Consider the following 21800-nt stretch of genomic DNA (forward strand, 5'->3'; position numbering starts at 1 on the left):
ACGCATTTGATCCGAAGTGTAGAACTGCAAGATCTTGTATTTCTACTCCATTTTCTTCTCCTATTGTAAAATACGCTTTCTAAAGAGTATAGTAATAATGTAGTGACTACGGGAATGTTAAATATAAACTACGAGTGCACATTAAATAAAGTCGAATTCGTAAAAAGCTGTGTCATTTGAAAGCCGAGTTTAATCAATGACAAGGCACAGGCATCAAATGCTGGGCTGCTCTTAGTCTCAAGCCACGAGTAAACGGCTGTTATCTTTTACTACAATTCCTCGTGATGTCGGTCATCATCCTCCATTTGATACATTGGGTCGTGATATTCGCCAAGAATTCCTTCCAACTCTGCCAGATCATTCTCAAATTCACTAAAAGCCTGGTAAATATCAAAACTATTTCAATATTTTTACAATTACCACGATCTTTCAATTCACGCAACAAAATTTATAATAAAACTTTATAATTCACCCAACAAAATTTATATAAAACACTCAACGATTTTATTTCATTTAAAACATCAAGAATTTACAACTTTACTGCACAATACCTCACTTCAAAGAACTAAACTAAGTCACTCACCATGAAAAAATTCTCAGATACAATGCTTCTAGTACTGAACTGTCTACGTGCAAAAAACGTCCAATTTCTCCATCTCAACATTCGGTTTAATTTCAAAAGAAATTCTTTTTTTCGGGAACTTAGCGTGAAATTGGGTTGCAAAATCAAAGAAAGTTGTTGTCCGGGTAAAAAATTCGTGGCACGTACAAAACGAAAAGTGTAGTTCGCTGGAAAAACCGGCTTAATGCGCAGCGCAAATGTTTAGGACTAACTGATTCAAACTTTATGTTAGTGTCTGGTGACTGGTGTTACATTTTATTACCGGTACTCTTAGTCTTAACTTATTTTAAGAATATATATTTGAGAATCATCTAATGACCCTACCTTCTCATCCATTTGTGTGATATCATGGATCGTGACGCTTCCATCTTTATCCACATCAGCTGACTGGAATATCTATGGAAACGACAAAGGACTATTCATCAGATATATTGTTTAATATCACAATGTATCTTCTAAATCCAGTACATACATGTCCAATATATTCCAATACGTCTTGCTCAAATTCAGGTTTCACCTCAGTTTGAACGTTCTAAATGCAGAGAAATAAAAATTGGAGGCCTTGTTGCAAAACAAAAGCCTTTGTTTTTAAGACAAGGCAATATATTGTTTGCATTGCAGTATAATGTTCAGGAAATGTTACTCACATCTTTAAGGTAACTGACAAAGTCATCATATGACACATGCTTTTTTTCTTTGATAAACTTTGCCAACATGTCTCTAATAACAAGTAAGATTTGGCATATTATAAAATAGGAAACAAAGTAAAGATGGAATTAAGTAAATCAAATAGATATTCCATCTCAGCTTACATCAGGGTTTCAGCTTCTTCATCTTCAGCATCATCAGCACCATTTTTATGAAGGGATGAGAAATGGAACTGATTTAATGTTCCAGGCGGCATTCCATCGCATTTTCTTGGTATGAAAGAAGACAGATGTTTCCACCAAATATTCACAGCAATGTTACTTCCTACTGAAGTCACTTGATGATACCTGGATATTAACATATATCATCATACAAGGGAATTAATGTCAGGTGGGAATGTACAGATTTCAGATTGGGGGAGTGTACTAGCAAAACAAGGGTTAGAGGAGAAGAGATGGCATGTTTTTCTCATTCGAGAATTCGCTAGTTGTGGCCCTGGGGATCAACCTACCATTTAAAGGGTATGAACAAGCAATCACCAGCTTCCATCTTTGCTTCATGGAATTCAACTTCATGGAAAATAGGATATTTTGTGAAGTCAACTCTAAATTAAAAAACAATGAAATGCTTAGTTGTTAAACATAGTGAATGAGAATCAATATTGGCAAAATAAATAAAACTCAACCCTCACTTGTCGACATCAACACCAGAGAATCCACCCCAAGCATTATCAAGTCTTAACTGCAAAAATCGATGCAGTTTAAATGTCAGTGGATATAATAATCAAACATTATCTAAAATCACATTAGTAGCTAAGTAGAAAAGCTCAACTGGCAGGCAGTTATAAACTCCTGGGAATAACTACTCTAGTTTATTGTACATACCTTACTTTTATACTTTTTATATTCTACAAACAACAGTGTCTTAGAACCACGATATAAACAATTAATATTGTCAACATCATCATGATGAAATACAGACTTTGTTCCTCCACTGCTAAACCACATCACCTGAAGAGATAAGAGTAATGCTGATAAAATTAGCCATGCAAAGAACATTCAAGGGCACAGAGCAGATGTTGCACTCACTGTATCAACAAGATGTGGTTTGATGTCTTCACACAGCAGTGCAGGAGGTAACAGAACATCTTGTCTATCAGACAAAATTAAACAATTATCATATAATAAAACGTATTCTTAAATTTTTTATATTTGCAAATTTAATATGCAACATACTTGGTACATTTATGCAATATATTTGATACATTTATGCTATAATTGAGTTGTTATTAAATAAATTGTGACATTCACGTAACAATTTTTGGGTACATGTAAACAAGATTAACAAATATGCATAACAATATAAACAAAATATACACCCACTTACTGCAGTATATCTGGAACAGCATTTACCATATAAATATCGGATGCATTATAAGTTTCAATGAATTCCTTAAAACTTATCTCCTTCCCAGGAAATGTTCGATTTTCTTTCTTTCGTTGTTCAACAAACACACTTGTATTCTCTGCTCCATGGAGCGACCCAAAATATTCGTCGGTCCATAGCTTAAAAGCTGGTGAGATTTTCGCCCCGTTCCTTATTAGCAAAGGTTTACTCGGAGACACATAATCTTTGAAAAAATCCTGAGGCGTTGGGAACTCGTCTACGGAAGTTACAGAATGTTTTACGTTTCGTGATCCAAGAGGCTCCATATGACCAGGCCATGACGAGGGATCTTCTTCAGTGCTCACGAAGTTTTGGAATTGACCAAAGGTAGAAACTAGAAGGATATAAAAGGTAACGTATGGCGACTTCCAGGCCATTTTAAACTGCAAACCTGTAATTGATGAGCAAGGAAATACTCATCAACAAGTGCCAGTGGTGGAGCCACGTAACGTTACTTCATGGCACTTAAAGGTACATTTAAATATGGCCGCGTATCGACTGGCACCAATTCAATATTAATCATTCTAATTACAATTTAAAAATGAGAATATAGGTAATAGTTTTCGTCAATTTTTCGAAATTTCAAAATTCGGTTTAAAATACCTTGATACATTTCAATACACATAAAATCATACTTAGATGTTTGTATAATTCCCTAAATATTCTCGAATTTGCAATAAATATGATCGACTTAATACTAAATATAATTTATCCGATGCCAGCACACCCTATAGTTGAAGAAAGATACATAACATATGTACGGTTCCGGCCGGGATCCTAAAGTTCATTTACATCCATTTCAATTCCCAGATTCTCTACTAATGTTTTAAAGGAAGTTCTAAAAAAAAAGGAGGAAATTCTTAGAATTATCAAATCCAATCTCCAAGCGTATGAAGCAGACAACACATGGTATACCTTAATCTGATGTCCGTTCCAACACCTCGTCTTCTCTCCGTGTTAAGAATGGCCTCTTTTGATAAAGGCAGAGTAGAAACTACCAGCTCTTTATCAAACTTTGATAAAGTACTCAAAGTTTTAAAGATCGTTCCCTGGTAGGATTTAGGAAATTACTACAAAGCACATACTGTAACTTGATGGAATCACTAGGTTTGGCAACAAGGTCCTACCTGAACTTCGTGAATGTTGGAAAAGATAAATTCCTTTAGGAGTTTAAGAAGACTTTCTCTGGAAAAACAAGTTTTATCTTATCAGTTTTGAATTGAGAAGGGGAACGGTCTCGTCGTAAACAACAGCTATAACAAATTAGAAGACTTTACCTGGAAATAGCGTCTTGTGCTTTTTGACAACTGTTCAACATCAGTTCCAGTGATTCGGTTGCTAAAAATTACAACAACCCAAGTGTATAGCGCTCAGAGAGAGAGAAAGAGAGAGGGAAGGAGGGAAGAAGAGAGAGGAGGGAAGCAGAGATAGAGAGAGAGGGGGGAGGAGAGAGGGGGTATTTCTTTCTTGGCAGAAACAACATGATGTACCTTTGTTTCTTATATGTTCTGGTTCTGTTCCGGGATTACTCATGTCACAATTTAGAACACAAGCAAGAACTTTGTTCAGCAGAAGAGGAGTATTCCTTAAATTTGCAAAAAATTATCACGTCTATTGTGGAGCCAAATTATGATAGCGAAAGCAAAATATGATGTTGTAAGCGAACATGCAAAGTTGTGAAATCTAGGCTATGTAGAAACGCGGAGACACAGTACATACTTTGCTGTTTCATGAGGTGAAATCGTTTGTTTGAATAGATCAACCAGAAAGAATAACGTCTAAACCAAGAAGACAATGCAAGTTTTAACACTACGAGAAGCTGATCATTCGCGAACAGTGTTTGTCCTTCATTCATAGATTTACTTCACGCGTAGAATGGAGAAGAATTTACCGGTGCTAGTTGTTGTGGGAAGATTCCAGGAACAACCAAATGGTTTTCTTTAATAATATTTATAACAAATTGTCGGAAATCACTAAGAAATAAGTCAAATGAGATGCGAGAATAAGTAAACACTATAACTTACAGGCTAACGGTAAGACATAAACTATAAACTATATACAGTATATACCTTGCATCTTCACTTGGATTCATGCAGAATGTTCCCTTTAAAACTTCCTGAAAGAATGATCTGAGTATTTGAGGAAACATACGAAACTGTGAAAGTCACGTCGTTTGACCTGAGGATTCTCAGAGACAAAGAAAACATACAGGATACACTGTGCGCAGAGCAACCTCTATACTTTCCCCATATCTCGATATATCACTTCGTTATAAGCACACTACTTACTACGAATGGGTTCTTCGGTGTTAAATGATTTGATAAATACCACTCCTGGTGGAAAATGAAGATCTCAGGCGAACAACTGACACACTAACACATCGATAAACACATTTTTGGATGAATATCTAACCTGATTTGTTTTAAAAAAATAGCGAGTATATATTTGCTTGATTTTTCGTTTAATAAACTCATCTCTTCTGAAGTCCAGTGTAGCCATCCCTGCTAAGAACTAAGAGAAGGACACGTGTTACTATAACTGCACTAGTTTATGATACATAGCAACAATTACCCTCAAAATACCTCAGTTAAGTTTAGTTTGATACACTGTGTGATAGCTGGTGATATGGTGCTACTCAATGGTAAAATGAGATGGTCAATCATCTTTGGTAGTTGACAATCAAGTTGACTCTAGTGAAAACAAGAAATTATATCTTTTATTTCTCTAATTCCACCCCCTTTCGCTCAGTCTTACTCCTTTTATACCCCTCATTCCTCTTGTAACAACATACCAAACCTGGAGTGAGGAAATACGCAGAATTGCCTTTTTAAATAAATACAATGGTGGAGAATAGTGATGTCTCAAAACCTCACCTTTCTGTATATTATTTTAGCACAATCTTTCACAAGAGAAGCAGCCACCTTATACGATATCCTGAAGAAAAATCATTTAGTATTATGGTAGTAGTGAAAACAAAAACTACCATCTCAACATGGTACAGCACCTCAAGCAATCTGCTGGTCCACCTTGCTTTATAAAACTTTCAATATACTTCAAAAACTCTCCAATAATAAGCAGAGCTTTCTCGCGAAATGCTAGTGTTTCTTCCAATAATTCCTGAAAGCAAAATACAAGGAATGCATCAGGCTTAATTTTATAGAAATTAGTGGAGAAAGCTGATAAGAAAAAGGAACAGCGAGTCTCCTTTGTAGACGGGGTCAAAACTGCTAGAGAGCGTGATATATATGGATTCTTCCCATGTTAAATTAATAAAGGTGTTGTGTTTCTTTAACCGATCCTAATATGGGATTCAGTCCTAATCGACTTGCACCGTCATCTTTAAAAATTTAAGATTAAATCAAATGTATCCATATAGAAAAGAAACGACACATACCAGAGATGAGAATGTCTCGCCCAGTCCTCTAGTGAGAGATGTTAAAGCAGCCTCAACATTTCCCGCCACGACTGATCTCTTTGAGACAAAAACAAAAGCTGAATGGATGTACACGATGTATGGTATCACGACTGTTCTGTTAGACTCGCATACCTGTGTTTTGATAATTTCTCCAGTTTGCGATATCTTCATAAATACAATTCTGAAATATGAACGGGTGTTAGTAATGTGTTTCACCTTTCCTAGTAATACTCTTGTTTACCTTGTCAGATTGAGAAGACGTTGATCTCGTGATGATATCTGGAGTGCACATCTGAACCAGGAATGAATGAGTTTTGTTTGAAATTCATTGCATGACTGGAATCTCTCTAGTGCATCAGGCGAGGTCAGTAAGGTCGCCAGGAATTGACAACTCATACTACGAACAGAAAAAGATGGACGACTCTCTTTAAAACTTGCTTTAAATGGACAATACTTTGACAGCGCTAAACCTTTGAAGAATAATGAACAATACCTAGCACTTGTGCAATCGCTGAGACCAAAATTTTGGACAAGATTATCAAATGTCTCCAGCGTTTGTGAGGAGCCCTTTGGCGGTCTGTAGAAAAAAGTGTTTGTGAAAACTGGATATAATTTAACCAGTTTCGAGTGTATTTCCAAAAACAGATAAAAGGCAATGACAAAAACCTTACAGAGGGATTAGAGAGGAGTGTAAATCTAACTATACGAAGCTCGCTAAGATCTCATAGGATATTAACAAAAAAAATTAGAGAGGGATAGAGAGGAGTGTAAATCTAACTATACGAGGCCCGTTAAGATCATATAAGATATTACCAAAAATAACTTACAGAGGGATAGAGAGGAGTGTGAATCCAACAACGAGGTTCGTCAGCTGACTCAAGCAGTCACTGGTAAGGCTTGGGTCTGTGATTCGTTGTTTGATGTGAGGAAAGACATAATCCCATAACGATTGAGCAAGCACTGGAAATATAAAGATCAGATGTTTATCAGTACTGAATATATTTTATTATTACATTCATACTATTGACAAAACACTCGTAATGATGTAACCTCACCTGCACAGGTACTCTTGGTTCCTTCTTGCAGTTTATTGCTAAAAACAAGAACAAGATATTCTTTTCAGTAGTTTAAAAAACCATACGAGCAGTGAAGATATAGTTCAAACCTACCTTATGATGCTCAGCGTTGCTTGGATAAAATTGACCAAAGTCTGAAGCTCTTTATCGTTGCAAATTGGTAGAAGGATAGCAAACCCTTCGCCTGCAAATATAGTGTGAGTCGTAATATTACATTTTCCGCAGTTTTAAATGCATCAGTTTGGCCTGTGTGTTTATGATGGAGCTGAAACACCATGAAAGAGTTATCAATGGGAAAAGATTTTTTTTAAATCAACTCTATTTTACCGAAACTACTATACCTATCATGTTATAATCACTTCTGTATTCTAAAGGTTCCTGGGCATTCTCCAAAAATATAGAAATTAAACTCCACAACGTTTTAGCGGTTACATTGTGCTGTCCACAGACGTCTTTATAACTTCTAAAATTGAGACAAAGTTAGTTAAAGAATTCATCAGATGAATACAGATATTTATATCACAGAACTTTACGTTTCTTTACCTACAAATATCAGTGAATTTATCGGCAAGTTTCGGTACAATTCCCTCAGCATCGGCTTCCTTCGACTGATACAGGAATAACAAAACAAAATAACCTATAAACATGAAATAGAATCATCAGCAAAAGAGAGGTAATTTTAACCGTTTCCCTCATCAAATATGGAGCTCAAAAGTTACCTTTCCAAACGCATTTCTTTTTTTCACATTTCAACGAGTTGAAATCCAATAATTCCAAAAAGGACAACATCTTGTTGGACTGAAAGATTGCAAGTTTCATAATCAGTTAATCGTAGCAGTCTAATAACAAGGCAAACTCAAGTTTCCAATTTAGTTGAGTTTAGGAAATTTGCTCGAGGCAGGCGATTGCATTGCAAAATTCTACTGAAAAAGATTCATTCATTGACGTACAACGTCTTGCAGTTCGCCAACACAAGCAAGGGTGAGAAAGAGGTCAAAAAAGTTCATAATTCCTTGCTCCGATAACTCCTCCATTCTTTTCTTGTGAAACCTTGAATAAAATCTAGAAAAATGAACATAAAATTGACGAAAACAACTCTCGATGTTTTGAGAGTAAAATGAATATCGGTGCGATTGTTATTTTCTTACCTTCCTTTGAGCTGTTTCCAGCCTTGCAGAGTTTTGGTATATTTTAGTTTCTTCAAATGCAATGCAAGTATTTTGAGGAAGAGCTCAAAACTCGTATCATTGTCGCTGCTAAATAGCAATGTTCAAACATGATCTTAGTTTCACACCAGGTAAAGTGTATATCATCAATTTAAAAAAAAATGAAGAATAAAAAAGGGGTGTTTTCATACCACATCACAGGATTGTTACATCTGCTTAAAACTTGTTCTAACCATTCATTTGGAGGCGTATCCCTAAATACGAGGGAACAAGTGACGTAACACGCATCAAGATGAATAAGGTGGCTCAGGAAGGATGGAAGCTTTATATAGAGCTAATGTGATACCTTAAATAAGCTCCAATTTGGAGTTTTTGATTTGGTGCATAAAACATCTCATTCTGTAAAATACAATCTAAATACAGGACCATATAATACCAAACCACTAACACATAAGGTTACATACAATACCATGCAATGTTAACACCATACCATACGGATTTACCATACAAATTTACCATACAGATTTACCATACCATACCATACGGATTTACCATAACATACGGATTTACCATACCATACCGTACCCTGCCATACCGTACCATACCATACCGTATCGTACTGTACCATCCTGTACTGTACCATACGGTACCGTAACCATATGCAATACCATACCATAACCATATGCAATACCATAGGATACCATTTGACATAATATTATATAATACCAATCACAACACCATACCTCACACCATTTCATACCATATACAACATCATATTATTATCTCACCATTTTCTTATGAAAATAATCCCACAACAGTAAAACAACATCATTATTGGGTTGCCAATGCTGGGATATTTGCAAACAACAACTTAAGTAGCAACGAGACAAATCCTCAGGCACCTTTTGTTGATCCTAATGAAAACAAATTATAATACACTATAACATAGCACAAACATTTTATATGAAAACAATAGGGCAGGGTAGGAACTTACTTTGGCAAGAAAAGACAGCCTTAATAAATCCAGAACCAATATCCAATTTCCAGGAACAACTGCCTGCATTGGAGAAAGGAGTTTGAATATTTAGATACTGATATTCTGATACTGATAGCCTGATCGATACTCTGAAAGAGTACCCTCCACAAAGCCAACCAATTTATACAAGAGAAATAAGATCATCCATAGCTTCACCTTTTCCCTCAAAATATATTCCCCTTTAACATTGTACCAATATAGAGGAGCAACATGAACCAGAATCCACCAGCAGAATGCCTTTGGAGATTTGCAATTGATTGCTGACCCTAAAATATGAGCTTGTCTTGTTAAAAGCTTGAAAATATTCCAGGAAAGGTATATATATAAATGTGAATTAGGTAAAAATTACCATCAGGTGAAGATTTCTTTTCGTGATCTTTTTCTCTTTGTAGAACCTCCTCATTCAGAATCATTGTGAGCGCACTCCAAAAACTCTACAAAACATTATGGTTATAGGTTAGATAAACACAGCTTGAAAACCAAAAAGGACAGTTTGAAAAACCAAAAAGGAATCAAAGTCAAGAAGGAGAAAGAGTTCTCAATATACCTTCACCTCGTGGTTGGTTGAAAGAAAATCAAGAAAATGAATTGCAATAACCCAAAGTTCCATTACACATGCACATAGAAATGGTGTGGTATTGAGCAATGAAGTTGGCATTGAACCCTATCAAACAAAACAAATTTGGTGAGATAGCATAAGAGCCCTGTAACTACACTGCCTAGGAAAGGAACATACAACTAGATAAACTTACTCTTTTGATATGTGTAGCAATATGCAGTAAATCTTTCAACAAAGCTGATACATTCTCTTCAATTTCTACCAGCTGGTCAAAACACCTCTCATCATAATCTGACAACATGGCGGGGTAGAGATACAAGAAAAGAAATTGAGACAGCTAGGGTCATGCAATTGTAGTTTTGGAGTAGAAAATTAAATCAAGTAGCATTATCCAGAATTACTAGGATAGAAACTATATCACAATACTACATACTTTGTGCAGAATACAGCTGCCAAAGTATATCAATTAAGCCCCATCTCAATTCCAAATGCAAATGCAGCAATTGAGCTGCTGGTGACCTTCCACTGGCATTCACTCCATCAAATTTGAGAAAGGAAGAATTTTGTAAATTAGACACAGGACCAATGAAACCTGACCAGAGATTATTCACATCCTTTCTCAAACAGGAAGGGAAGTTCCATGATTCCTGGTGTAGTTCATTGGTTTCAGTGGATGTGACATAAGATGGCAAATTTCTTAAAGAAAAATGCATTAAAATATCTCATTTTTAGTTCTAAATTCAGTAGTTAAAACTTATATTATATTATACATATACATACTTATATATTATTTACCTGTGAATAAATTCATTAACATACAACAAGAATGAACAACATTGTTTTCTAATATTGAGGTAAAACCAGTAGTTGTCTGGATTACAAAGAAAATAAAGTGACAACAATCACAAAGCATGTTTAGTCACCAAGTTCACATTGCCTAACTTCAATATATGTCTAATTAAAAGAATGTATTCATTGCACGTTACCTCCAGACATGAAACTTGAAAGACCTTGTTCACTTGCATGATTTTCAAACTCAAATATTTTCTGTCTAAAATGATGCAACACAAATACACACTGTGCATCAGTCTGCATGCATGTTTGACTTAGTTATACATACATCTAGTACAATACTAAAGTACAATACCTCAGAAAATAGAAAAGTTTCTGTCTTTGTTCAAATAATGCACTTGCAGTTATAAATTGATAATCAAAGAGTTTGACAATTGGCTTCTGGAAGAAATCCTCTTTTTTACTTTCATTTTGCAAAAGCCTATGATTGTTAACAGAATAATAGTGTTCAATTCAACTTAATGGTAAAATTTTGATAAAAATTTTGTCTATTTCACTGAAGGAGACACGTTTATCTAGAGAATGTGCTGAATGTGTGATGAAGCTTAACTTGTTTTGGTGTCTTTTTAAAAGATGAAAGACTTGCATTATGTACCTTGAAAGGAAACCATGCTCAAAATAACTTCCTTGTAACCTTGTTGGAACTTGTCTTCCTTCCAGATTGTTTAATGCATTGCAACAGTTTAAGAAAGGGGTAAATTCTAGAACAGAAATTGGGAGAAATGTTAACTTTTAAGACAGAAATGAGTGACTACACACATGCACCATACACCACACCCCGTGTTCCCTCTTTCACCCCCCCCCCCTCTACATCTCATTCAGAACAAGTTATACCTTCGTCAAAATCTTCAGTTTTTTTGCGTTTTGAAGTCAGCTGCTTATCGACTTCTATAATATCATCATCAAAACCAAACTCTTGGCAATCTTTCTCGATGTCCCCAAGCGGTGGAGTCAAATCAGCCAACGATTCATCATAGTCACTTAAATCCACATTTAACATATTTTATAACCTTTAATACATACAACGGCATTCTTCTTAACGCAGAACAAAGCTAGAAATGTTTGAAGGTTTAATAAGTTCACTATTTTTTGCAAGATCTTTCATTAAAATTTCGTTCATTTTGTGGTATTTCACAACTTCTTGATCTTCTTCGCACGAATTTTTCCCGCCATAAAAACTCTCGTTCCCAGGACTAGATCGTCACGCTATGACGTCACTATTATGGTACCAACTTTCTGTGACCATCGTCCAATAAAGTACCCCAAAACATGATGGTATAACACAAACTACCAATATTTAACACAGAGACAAGTTGGGTTTTAAACAGTTTTATTGAAAAACTTTATAATTATATACAATATTGTAAAAAATACAAATTTGACATAGTACTTACATGGGCGTTTCCGATCGAAATATTTTCCGTGGTCAGGGGCCAGACGGGAAACTGAAACAAAAAAAATGGTGTTTTTCACGTTTCTGTATGCTGGTAAAAATATTATTCACCACTAATGAATTGATACTTACCGTTTCATTCCTATATTGAAAAGGAATCAAAATTCGGAATTACTTGTGTGAAAGCGAAAAATAATTATGCGTGGATACTTTTTTTTCTTCTATTTTCACCATTAATATCAAACGTTTTCTCTAAAATTTGACGCCGCCAAAAGAACGGTATTACTCTCAACCTAAATTGATTATATTTTGTCTCTTTCTTTCTCTTCAAAGTGAAAATAAAAATACTCACTTATTTCACTTTATAAAATGTGAAAAAGGAAGCGAGGTAAATGTGTTCAACCGAAATTCAATTTCAAACGAAAGCTTCACAAGGAAAGAAATGACCTATTCAACCCTACTATATTGACAAGCTTATGTTTTTGATAAGCAGTTGTTTTCTCCAAAATTTCATGCTTCATGAGTTCTCTATTCGGTTTAAATTACCTTCTGTTCCACTGCCATTGACATTTAACAGAATAACACAAATAATTCATACTTACCTCAATAGTTGCATCATAGTTTTTAAGTGGTTTTTTTTCAATTTTATAATTTGTTCCTACTTAAAAACCGATTGACCTTGCAACAAATTGTTTTATAGTTTTTCATTCAACATGATTTTGTTGGTTGGTATGGTTTTGCATTGATCTGAAGTTGCACTCCTAAATATTTTTATGTTAAAATACCGCAATGGAATGTTCAATCGAATAACACACTGGATTATATTAGTTTTAATAAAATGGATAAACAATAATTAAGCTCAAAGGAAAAGCAGACAGAGGCTTTAGTTTTTGAAACACCAAACAAACAAATAATTTGATTATTTACATATGACAAACTCAGACTAAAACATTTCTAAACAAGAGTAAAAGCTATGAAAATTCTCAATTTGTTTTTGTTCTTCCTCAGTGCTTGGAGGAATTATGTTTCTATTCTTTAGGTGCTTTTATATACAGCAGAAACTAGAAAGCTTTGTTTCCAGACTAAAACAATGGTTTAAGGTTAAAAACAGCATCTACAGCACGACTTGGACTTTAGAAAAAGCAAGCCAAATGGTATGTCAATTATCGCTTCTATGTATTCAACTGATTGGAGAAATTCAGAAACTTTATAAGCGAAAAAAGAAAATTCAGATTCTGAAATTAATGAAAGGAGGTTTAGCTCCATTGTTGGTATGATGAGTCTTGGTACCATTGGTTGCTCTGGTCATATCCACCACCATAACTTTGGTTATTCTGCTCCAGAGGCTGCTGAGCAATTGGTTGAGAACCAGCTTGGTTGAAACGTCTTTTTGGTTCAGGATAGCTAACGGTTCCAGCTCCATCTCCTTCAAATTTTCGCTTTGCTTGTTGCGGACCAGCACCTCGCGGACCTCCCCTTGGACCACCTCTGCTTCCACGTCCTCCAGGACCACCACGGCCTGGACCACCTGGACCTCCTCTTCCACCTCGTCCAGGAGGACCACCTCTAGGAGTACCTGGTCCTCCACGACCACGAGGACCACCCCTAGGTGTACCTGGTCCACCTCGACCTCTCTGAGACCCACCACGACCTCGTCCACCATAACCACCTCCATATCCTGAACTATAATCACTACCACCATAACCATCATCATATCCACCACCATAACTATCATCATACCCTCCACCATAACCACCTCCATAACTACCACCATAACTATCATCATATCCACCACCATAACCATCACCACCATATCCTCCACCATATCCACTTCCATCATCATATCCTTCGTTATATCCACCACCATAACCTCCTCCATACCCATCACCATAACCACCACCATATCCTTCATTATATCCACCACCATAACCACCTCCTCTAGGACCTCCACGACCACGACCTCTAGGTCCTCCTCGACCCATCCCACGACCACGACCTCTACCCATATCACCACCTTGATCTCTCCCAGGAGCATTTAAAGCACCAAAGCCCGACTGTCCATGACGTTTTTCTCTGTTCTGTGGTGGTTTAGCCAAGGATACTTCAATAACAAGTCCGTCTATTGTTTTACCATTCATTTCTTCAATAGCTTTCACAGCAGACTCTCGTTCTTTGAAGTTGATAAATGCATAACTCTTCAGCTTTTTGACTCTTTCAACTTCACCATGTTCGCTAAAAGCACTCTTCAGACTTTCTTCGCTTGTGTTGGGAGAAACATTGCGAACATGAACAACACGAACCTACGAGACATGCAAAATTGTGATATTGTTCACAGCTGGAGCTTCAAAATATTTCCTATTCACTTCTCCTCAAAGCTTTGACAATTCAAATCTATATTTACCTTGGCCATTGTTTCTGTATCAGGTTCCTCAAGTGGATCAGCCCAGTCAACAGAAGGAACAATATGTCCCCAAACTTTTACCCGTCCACTCATCAGTCGACGTCTGGCAAGGGCTGCAGCTTTGTGGGTGTCATACTCAAGGAAAGCGAAACCACGATTCTTGTATTTGTCTTCAGCGGATATATACACGATCACATCCTTCAAGTTGTCTGTGTGTTGACGGAATTCATCCAATATGTCCTGTTTAGTCTTGGTTTTTGGAATGGAACCAACGAACAATCTATCGTTGGCAATTGATATACACACACCAAGACGACGGTTCTTTCTGATTTCAGTGTTATCTAATCCTTTGCACGCACTCTGGGCAGATTCACGATCAGCGAAGGTGCAGAAAGCATAGCCCTTGTTTTGGCCGGTATGAGGATCCATCATCAGCCGAAAATCATATATCCGACCATATTTCTCAAAAGGTGGGATGAGTTCATCTTCAAACATGTCACGAGGTACTTTGCCAACAAACACTTGACAGCAGCCCTATACAATGATTTGGGTCAGAAATATCCTGGGCACTTATGACAGGGAAAGATTCTTCAATTCCCAATGGGTTTAAAATTTTAATGGCTTATTTTTATTTTTACCTGTATTTTTGATATAAAATCATAAATAGAAAAGATAGATATCACAATAGACAAGATTTCATATTGAATGCACCATTTTTTTGAACCGTATACATTGGATTAACACATGAACAACAAGCGACTGTTTGAAGGAAGGCAAAGGAAGCATGCATGACAAAATAATTTCAAACTTCAAACGTAAACCCTACCGTAGTTCCTGTCGGTGGAGGAGGGCCCTCCCAGCCGGGAGGTGGACCTCCAAACTTTCTCTGTCCCATGGTTATATCCAAACTATAGCCAGTTCTTTCTAGCAGTTCACGAATTTTCTCCTCATTCGGCCCCCCTTCGCCAGTCTGTACTGGTTGCTGTTCTTGTATTTCCGCATATAAATCTTGAGGACCCATTTGCTCCTGACGCTTTTTCTCACGATGTGTTTTCATGATTCCACAAAGAAAGGCACTCTTGTTTTGTACATGCGATAGATCGCTATTTGCGAACTGTTCTAAGACCGCGAGAGCGCCGTCTTCATTCAATTCTTTCAGTGCGTCAAAAGCTCTCTCATCGAGATCTGCCAAAACAAGCTGACCTAATGCGCATAGGTTATCAAGCTTAACTGTGACAGATTCGGGCAACACTCTGCCTCGAAACTTCTCCATTATATTAAATTATTATATTGGAATGTTGAAAACTCACGACGGCGTAAAAATAGTCTGCAAAAGCTGGCACAAAACTGTCCGACGAATGAAGACTTATTGAGGGAAAAAGAACGCCGAAGACAACGTGTTTGAAATTTATACATTAACCGGGTGTCCGTAACTGTTTGAAGGGCCTAAAGTTTGACCAATCAAATTTCGCTATTATCAGTGCTTCTCAGTCCCCAGGGTATTAATTATGAGCGATTATGAGACGAAAATATGTCGCAAACACGCTTATGTCACGTGGGTTTACTGGGTTATAAAATAAAAACGCGGGAAAAGTGCAAAAAAATTAGAAAATAGAAAGAAAACGTTAAAAATTGAGTAGGCTTGTAGGGATTTTATATATATTTTCCTAACAATGTATCAGAAATATTTACACACAGGGGCATACCCAAAGCACCGCTCTCCCTGGCTCCACCCTGGTTACACCTCTGTTACATAGTTGAATTTCATATTTAGTCTACAATGCAATTTTAAAATTTTCTGCCATGTCAAGAGATTTGATTTGTACCATCATCAGGATTACTTTTTTAATGGCAACCCTAAAGTAAACATACACAAATAATGATTATTTAATATGAACTATTAGAGAGTGCACCATTGCCCTCAAAAGAGGAGTAAGATGTAAGCTTGTGTGATAGGGAGAAAGGGCTTTTCTTAATTGATCTTGCAAGGTCCAAAATTGCTCTAAAGGCAACAAATAAGAATATGCATGACTTTACCTGGCTTTCTTCTTCTCTTGTGCAGTGGAACCCTCAGCTTTTAATTTCAAAGATTTAGCTAAGCTCTCCAGATACCGAGAGAATGAACCCAAGCAATCCAGTGTTGTCCTTCTGGATCCTTCAAACCAATCATGTGGGAGTACAGACACAATCTTAAGAAAGTTGAGAGTTAGGACAAGCATTTGCAAGTTCACAATACCACAAGAGCAGATCGACCGACTGACATAAAATATTTTTACTCACTGCTTGACATTTTATAACATTTTCATATTGTTTTCCAGCGGCATGTTGTAATGAGAGCAAGAGATAACGGTTTAATAGACCATCAACAGCCAGTTCTTGTAACTTAGGAGCTGAGATTAATCCATGCCATAGAAATATGTTTCCTAACAACTAAATATTTCATGACAAAGATGTTAGAAAGCGAAAGAACAGTAAACAAAAGACAATGCAAAAAGTTCATAAAGATTACAAGTTACATTCAATTGTTCAAACCTTTAAACAACTCCAAAACTGTCGTTCTACAAATGCTTCTGCTCCAATTGACTTTTTTTCCAGCAAGCTATGTTTAAGAACATAAATGTTATCAGCATCTTGTTTATTAAAACAGCTGAGCAATGCAGTTAGAATACTTACGATTTTGGATAGAGAGGAACATAAATATCATCATTCATGCATTTTTTAATTCTTGTAATGACTGTGTTAAATAACTCCTAAACAAAGTAAAATTGATTAACAGAGGTACTGCTAGAAAGCCAGTTTGAGGTTTTAAGATTTGTAAACTTTATGTATCTGAGCTTATGAGATAGACACAACTATCAATAAATTGTGATCCATAATCATTCACTCTGAGTTACTTTAGCAATATTATTTACCAAACAACCAATATAGGTATGACTGCTTGGAGATTGTATATTGCTGTGGAAAATATCACAAGTGAAAGATATCACATATTGATATGGGAAATACATAATTGGTACCTTTGTATGTCTTTTTTCTGCAGAGATTGTTGGATAGTCAAGCACCAAACGTTTGATGAGATTAACAGCAAAAACGGTTTGTTTTAATGATAGTGGATCCCAAATATCCCCAAGTAGAGCTGAGATTTAAAATTTAAATAATTTATATACATGGTAATGTGGCGATACTACAAAAATTACTAAACTAACTACCTGTTAGTTTGGGTACAAGAACTTTTTCAGCCAATCTGGGAATAAAATTGGTATCTTCATCATCTGGATCATAGGAATTGTCTTTGAAGCCATAAAACATGACATCTTCAAACCACTGCATTTCTTCAAAATCCTTGCATTCTTTCTATCAATTATTTAGGTAAAATATCAATTTAGGTGAAGTTTGTGGTGTGATTATGTAACAAATGTGTTATTTCTAGCTTTCATGAATTGAAATCTATATATGATAAACTAGCTACCATAAGTGGATTCCAGTCCAACAGTTCAATTTTGACAAATGGTAAAACCAGTTTAGGTAAACACAAATGTACAAATGCTTGCTTGTAAGTTTCAGAAAAGCCATATTTCCATTGCTGAAATCTTGTTATAATAGATTTGATATTTCCAAAATCTTCTAAAACATCTTCAAATATTTTTTTGCTTTCATCTGATATTTTTTCTGCAAAAGAAACACAGCAGTCATGCTTGGATGTTGCTTCATCAAGCTTCTCAAAATGAGCAAATAAATAAGGACCCAATTGTCAAAGATGCAATTGTATACCTGATTCAGCTTTGAATCTCAAAATATCACCACTTCCTTCTTCATCATCAGAGGAGAATCCTTCGTGGTATTGCTTTGACTCTTCCTCTTTTGATGTGGCTGCTTCTCGTTCCTTCTTTCTCCTGTTTCGTCTTGCTTCTCTCTCCACTGCTCTTCTTTGCTTCGCTTGCTCTACATATGCAGACTTATCTCTACCAAATTCATCAAATTCAGGCTTGACTTGAGTTGATTTTCCTGCAAGAAAACCCCATGGTAGAGTGTAGACAATTCAACTAAATATGATACAACTGGAGCTGAGATACGTACAGATAAGTGAGAATCCCAAGCATTCTTATATACCTGTTTGTGCAGCTGCAAAATCCTCTGCCTGATCCTGGATATCTTTTTGACGTCTTTCAAGAAACCTGTCCGCTCTTTGTTTCAATAATGAATGCATTCGCGACTCCAGATCTTCTATCACAGGAACCTGCAATGAAAACATTTTTTTTCAATCTTTGATTGTTAGTTGATTCAAATTGAAAGAGATGCATGTGACCCGTATTTCTCAATTAACCAAGCATGATTACTTGAGATTGTCATAATTAACTATGCTTTTTGAAAAAAGTTTACTAAAGGGTCCACATGTGAAATGTTTTGCCTGTATTGACCAATGTTTCATATCCACAAATTCTAAAGCTTACATGACCTCTGCTTACATGACCCCTGCAACAAGACCCCTGCAACAAGACCCCTAGCAAGTTGTCATTGGCTCTCTACTGACGCACCTTTTCATTTAGACACTCAATCAAGTCCCTGACATACCCCCTCATCTCCTGAAAAAATCCATAACGTCCCTCAGCATCCACCAACTGTTTCCCCAATGATGTAATACTTGCATCACTTGACTCCATCTGTGATGTCATTTTTTCCTTCTCCAAACGCCGGCCTCGATTCACTTCTTGCAATGAGACAATGCGATTATTAATCTTTTCCCAAATCATATCCATCGTTACTGTATTTAATGATGTTGGTGGATAATTTGCGTAAGCAGGCAAAGACGTCCCATGTTGAGCATAGTTAGGATCTACATCAGTATTACCATAAAGATATTGTTGAGTCATGTACATTTGAAATGTATTGTCATCCTCTTGCTGAGTTTGTGGAATAGAAACCCCTTTTCGTATCTGTTCTTCCTCAAACCTTCTCAAAGCATCGTCCTCTTCATCACTCTTCTCATCTTCATCGCTTTCTTTTGCAAGCGCTTTTTCAACCTCAAGTCTTCGCTGCATTCCCGGATGATTAGATTTCCGGGTCCCAAAGCCAAGCGGTTGATCCGGATCTTCGTCACTATGATCATTATCATCTTCCCGTATTAACCGTGATTTATCTGTATTCTCAAACCTACCACTGTATCTGTCAGTATCATCGATAGGGATAATTTCTGTTCCCATCTGTCTGGCCATTTCCCGTCTTTTCCGTGCCGCATGTATGGCAGCTGCATCAGGAATTTGAAAAGATGTATTCTTGTTTGGATTAGCACGTAGAGGTTTAAATATAATTCCATCACTCTGAATGACTTTATCACCATCATTCTCTGCCAAATCATTACCACCATCATCATCTTTACCTCCCAAATTTGATAGCTCTTCTCTTAGACTTTCCAACTTGTCATCATTTACATCTTCTGCTCTAGGGCTTTCAATTTTCTCTTCCGGTTCACTTTCCTTAGTTTTCTTCGCTTTCACACGTTGTTTTGACAACCTACGGCTTTCTTTAGACTTCTTTACCTTAAAAACCTCCGTGCTATCTTCTTCATCATGGCCAAAGCTTAGCAAAGTTTTTGGGACAGTCTTTTTTTGTTTTTGTTCAGGTTTTACTACGGGTTTTTCTTGCTCAGCAGCTTCGTCGGCCGCTACTTCTTCTTCATTTTCATCCTCAAAGTTTTTCCTCCGAAAATTTCGACGGGATTTCTTTTTGAAAACAACAGCTTCTGTCGCCATGATTGGAAAATTTTCAAAATGGCGGTCTTTTCAGTTGTTTTAGTGAACTCCCCCCCCTGAAAATAACCATTTTGCCTGCGAACAGGTTTGTAAACATCAGTCATAGTGATCATAGTTCACTGATACAAAAGAATGGAGTTTTATGCTTCAGGAAAGAAAGGATTTTACCAACCAAATTCAAGTTACCAGCCAAATATTGATGCAGGATTACTTGCTCATGTCAGAGAGGAAGTTCTCAAACGGGAAGAAGAACAGAGAAGGCAACGAAAAATTGATGAGGACAGAAAGGCAGAAGACGAGAAACGATCGAAAATGGGCAGACAAATTGTATCTATTGTAACAAATTTACCAATGTATGTAAAAATATATGCATTTCAGTGTTCGAAAAGTGTCACAAATTTAAGAGCAAAAGACCACTAAATGGAATGAACAATAATCAAATAATCTACAGATATACTAATCCCCGCTGATTAATATTAATCACTGAAGAGATAGGAATCTGTTTTTAGCACATTCCAAGAGAAGATAACTGCAGAAGTCATAAACTCATTAACTCTTTCACTCATGGATGGAACTGTGTTTGAAATTGTCAAAGGTTTGGAGGACATTCAGCAGCTGACGGAGAGGAGATTGCTTAATAAAAGAATGAAATTAATTAATGGTCAGAAAGGTAGATTATTGAAGTACAAATAGGATAATTATTGTTGAGTCAGATACTTTATTCTCTTCTACTCTTCTATTTTTTAGCTGAAAGAATGGATCAAAACAAGACCCACAAAGCAGCAGTTGATGCCTGTGCTAACAAACCTCATCATCTGCCAATTATAAAGAAGAAACAAACACAAGAAAAAGAGAATTTAGAAAGTCGACTTGAGCAAGAGCTTGTGCAGTTGGATCAGAAATTAGTGCTGGAATTAGATCGAGTTGTTGCAGATCAACAAACCACAATGCAGGTAACTATAATTCACATTTGTTTCTGTCCAGAATACGTGAAATAACATTTCATTTCTTGTTATAGAGAGCTGGAGTTCCTCTGTTTCATCTGACAAATGATTCAAGTGAAATTCAACTTCAGATGTACATCTTAGACATCATTACTCAACTAAGTGCTGGTGGACATGATTAAGAGGACTTCTAATGTTGTGTTCACAGTTTGTGTAAGGAGCTTACCCAAGGCCATTGCAACAATGCAACTTGGTTACATCTCAAGCTCACTGTTGAAGTGAATCTGGTGTATGTATGGTCAACTGACTACAACAACTTTTAGTTTGAAGTGGAGAACCAGTCTAGACCAGCAGCATTTATGAAAATATGAAACTCTATTTAATTCTGCTTAAATATTATGTACAGAGAAAATAATACCCGTGTTGTGCAAGTGCAGAATAATATGTTGTAACATATCCCATGTATACATACAAAGAAAATGTTTCAACAAT

General features: G+C 36.4%; 5 protein-coding genes across 5 annotated transcripts; 1 reads left to right on the forward strand and 4 right to left on the reverse strand.

Annotated features, from left to right (window-relative positions):
- Positions 1-245: 245 nt before the first annotated feature.
- LOC114535585 (tRNA wybutosine-synthesizing protein 5-like) lies at positions 246-3115 on the reverse strand. The gene is made up of 10 exons (XM_028556869.1): positions 2657-3115; positions 2359-2422; positions 2155-2280; positions 1962-2011; positions 1782-1874; positions 1435-1617; positions 1270-1342; positions 1095-1154; positions 947-1018; positions 246-380 (listed from the first exon to the last, which is right to left on the reverse strand). The coding sequence occupies exons 1-10, from the start codon at positions 3091-3093 to the stop codon at positions 270-272; spliced, it is 1269 nt and encodes a 422-aa protein (XP_028412670.1). The 5' UTR covers positions 3094-3115; the 3' UTR covers positions 246-269.
- A 346-nt stretch (positions 3116-3461) lies between these two features.
- LOC114535546 (protein MMS22-like) lies at positions 3462-11979 on the reverse strand. The gene is made up of 39 exons (XM_028556848.1): positions 11655-11979; positions 11416-11521; positions 11116-11241; positions 10955-11019; positions 10764-10839; positions 10402-10664; positions 10162-10259; positions 9957-10073; positions 9759-9843; positions 9566-9675; positions 9368-9430; positions 9162-9287; positions 8720-8772; positions 8565-8627; positions 8356-8463; positions 8158-8269; positions 7927-8005; positions 7751-7844; positions 7549-7670; positions 7301-7391; positions 7187-7224; positions 6959-7091; positions 6625-6708; positions 6373-6528; positions 6264-6312; positions 6111-6188; positions 5721-5833; positions 5590-5650; positions 5299-5406; positions 5129-5227; positions 5005-5049; positions 4786-4832; positions 4608-4689; positions 4436-4494; positions 4207-4301; positions 3994-4054; positions 3844-3901; positions 3632-3765; positions 3462-3554 (listed from the first exon to the last, which is right to left on the reverse strand). Exons 1-39 carry the CDS (start codon positions 11818-11820, stop codon positions 3494-3496), a joined length of 3684 nt encoding a protein of 1227 aa, XP_028412649.1. The 5' UTR covers positions 11821-11979; the 3' UTR covers positions 3462-3493.
- A 214-nt stretch (positions 11980-12193) lies between these two features.
- Positions 12194-16024, reverse strand: LOC114535798 (heterogeneous nuclear ribonucleoprotein R-like). Its single transcript, XM_028557127.1, has 3 exons — positions 15441-16024; positions 14615-15148; positions 12194-14513 (listed from the first exon to the last, which is right to left on the reverse strand). The coding sequence occupies exons 1-3, from the start codon at positions 15885-15887 to the stop codon at positions 13470-13472; spliced, it is 2025 nt and encodes a 674-aa protein (XP_028412928.1). The 5' UTR covers positions 15888-16024; the 3' UTR covers positions 12194-13469.
- A 237-nt stretch (positions 16025-16261) lies between these two features.
- LOC114533822 (PAX3- and PAX7-binding protein 1-like) lies at positions 16262-20380 on the reverse strand. The gene is made up of 11 exons (XM_028555432.1): positions 19150-20380; positions 18725-18851; positions 18386-18619; positions 18084-18283; positions 17824-17968; positions 17632-17750; positions 17288-17364; positions 17147-17213; positions 16895-17044; positions 16652-16803; positions 16262-16471 (listed from the first exon to the last, which is right to left on the reverse strand). Exons 1-11 carry the CDS (start codon positions 20362-20364, stop codon positions 16390-16392), a joined length of 2568 nt encoding a protein of 855 aa, XP_028411233.1. The 5' UTR covers positions 20365-20380; the 3' UTR covers positions 16262-16389.
- A 92-nt stretch (positions 20381-20472) lies between these two features.
- LOC114533867 (protein DGCR6-like) lies at positions 20473-21507 on the forward strand. Its single transcript, XM_028555490.1, has 4 exons — positions 20473-20717; positions 20874-21034; positions 21112-21317; positions 21383-21507. Exons 1-4 carry the CDS (start codon positions 20497-20499, stop codon positions 21488-21490), a joined length of 696 nt encoding a protein of 231 aa, XP_028411291.1. The 5' UTR covers positions 20473-20496; the 3' UTR covers positions 21491-21507.
- The last annotated feature ends 293 nt before the right edge of the window (positions 21508-21800 follow it).

The sequence above is a fragment of the Dendronephthya gigantea genome, unplaced genomic scaffold (assembly GCF_004324835.1).
Source record: "Dendronephthya gigantea isolate DGI-Jeju-01 unplaced genomic scaffold, DenGig_1.0 000002F, whole genome shotgun sequence".
Taxonomy (NCBI): domain Eukaryota; kingdom Metazoa; phylum Cnidaria; class Anthozoa; order Malacalcyonacea; family Nephtheidae; genus Dendronephthya; species Dendronephthya gigantea.

Bases quoted from the DNA above. Each gene is read 5' to 3' on its own strand.
- LOC114533822 (XM_028555432.1), bottom strand. From the start codon at position 20,364: ATGGCGACAGAAGCTGTTGTTTTCAAAAAGAAATCCCGTCGAAATTTT. The intron at 18,284-18,385 runs GTATACAATTGC...TTTCTTTTGCAG, and splicing joins GAGATTCAAAGCTGAATCAG to AAAAAATATCAGATGAAAGC. The intron at 17,214-17,287 runs GTAAGTATTCTA...TCTTAAACATAG, and splicing joins GTTCCTCTCTATCCAAAATC to CTTGCTGGAAAAAAAGTCAA.
- LOC114535546 (XM_028556848.1), bottom strand. From the start codon at position 11,820: ATGTTAAATGTGGATTTAAGTGACTATGATGAATCGTTGGCTGATTTG. The intron at 9,676-9,758 runs GTAATTTTTACC...CTCATATTTTAG, and splicing joins AAAGAAATCTTCACCTGATG to GGTCAGCAATCAATTGCAAA. The intron at 8,773-9,161 runs GTGAGATAATAA...TGTATTTTACAG, and splicing joins ATTATTTTCATAAGAAAATG to AATGAGATGTTTTATGCACC.
- LOC114533867 (XM_028555490.1), top strand. From the start codon at position 20,497: ATGGAGTTTTATGCTTCAGGAAAGAAAGGATTTTACCAACCAAATTCA. The intron at 20,718-20,873 runs GTATGTAAAAAT...ATCTGTTTTTAG, and splicing joins ATTGTAACAAATTTACCAAT to CACATTCCAAGAGAAGATAA. The intron at 21,318-21,382 runs GTAACTATAATT...TTCTTGTTATAG, and splicing joins ATCAACAAACCACAATGCAG to AGAGCTGGAGTTCCTCTGTT.
- LOC114535585 (XM_028556869.1), bottom strand. From the start codon at position 3,093: ATGGCCTGGAAGTCGCCATACGTTACCTTTTATATCCTTCTAGTTTCT. The intron at 2,423-2,656 runs GTAAGTGGGTGT...TTTGTCTGATAG, and splicing joins GCTGTTCCAGATATACTGCA to ACAAGATGTTCTGTTACCTC. The intron at 1,343-1,434 runs GTAAGCTGAGAT...ACTTGTTATTAG, and splicing joins GAAGAAGCTGAAACCCTGAT to AGACATGTTGGCAAAGTTTA.
- LOC114535798 (XM_028557127.1), bottom strand. From the start codon at position 15,887: ATGGAGAAGTTTCGAGGCAGAGTGTTGCCCGAATCTGTCACAGTTAAG. The intron at 15,149-15,440 runs GTAGGGTTTACG...ATCATTGTATAG, and splicing joins CTCCACCGACAGGAACTACG to GGCTGCTGTCAAGTGTTTGT. The intron at 14,514-14,614 runs GTAAATATAGAT...CATGTCTCGTAG, and splicing joins ATACAGAAACAATGGCCAAG to GTTCGTGTTGTTCATGTTCG.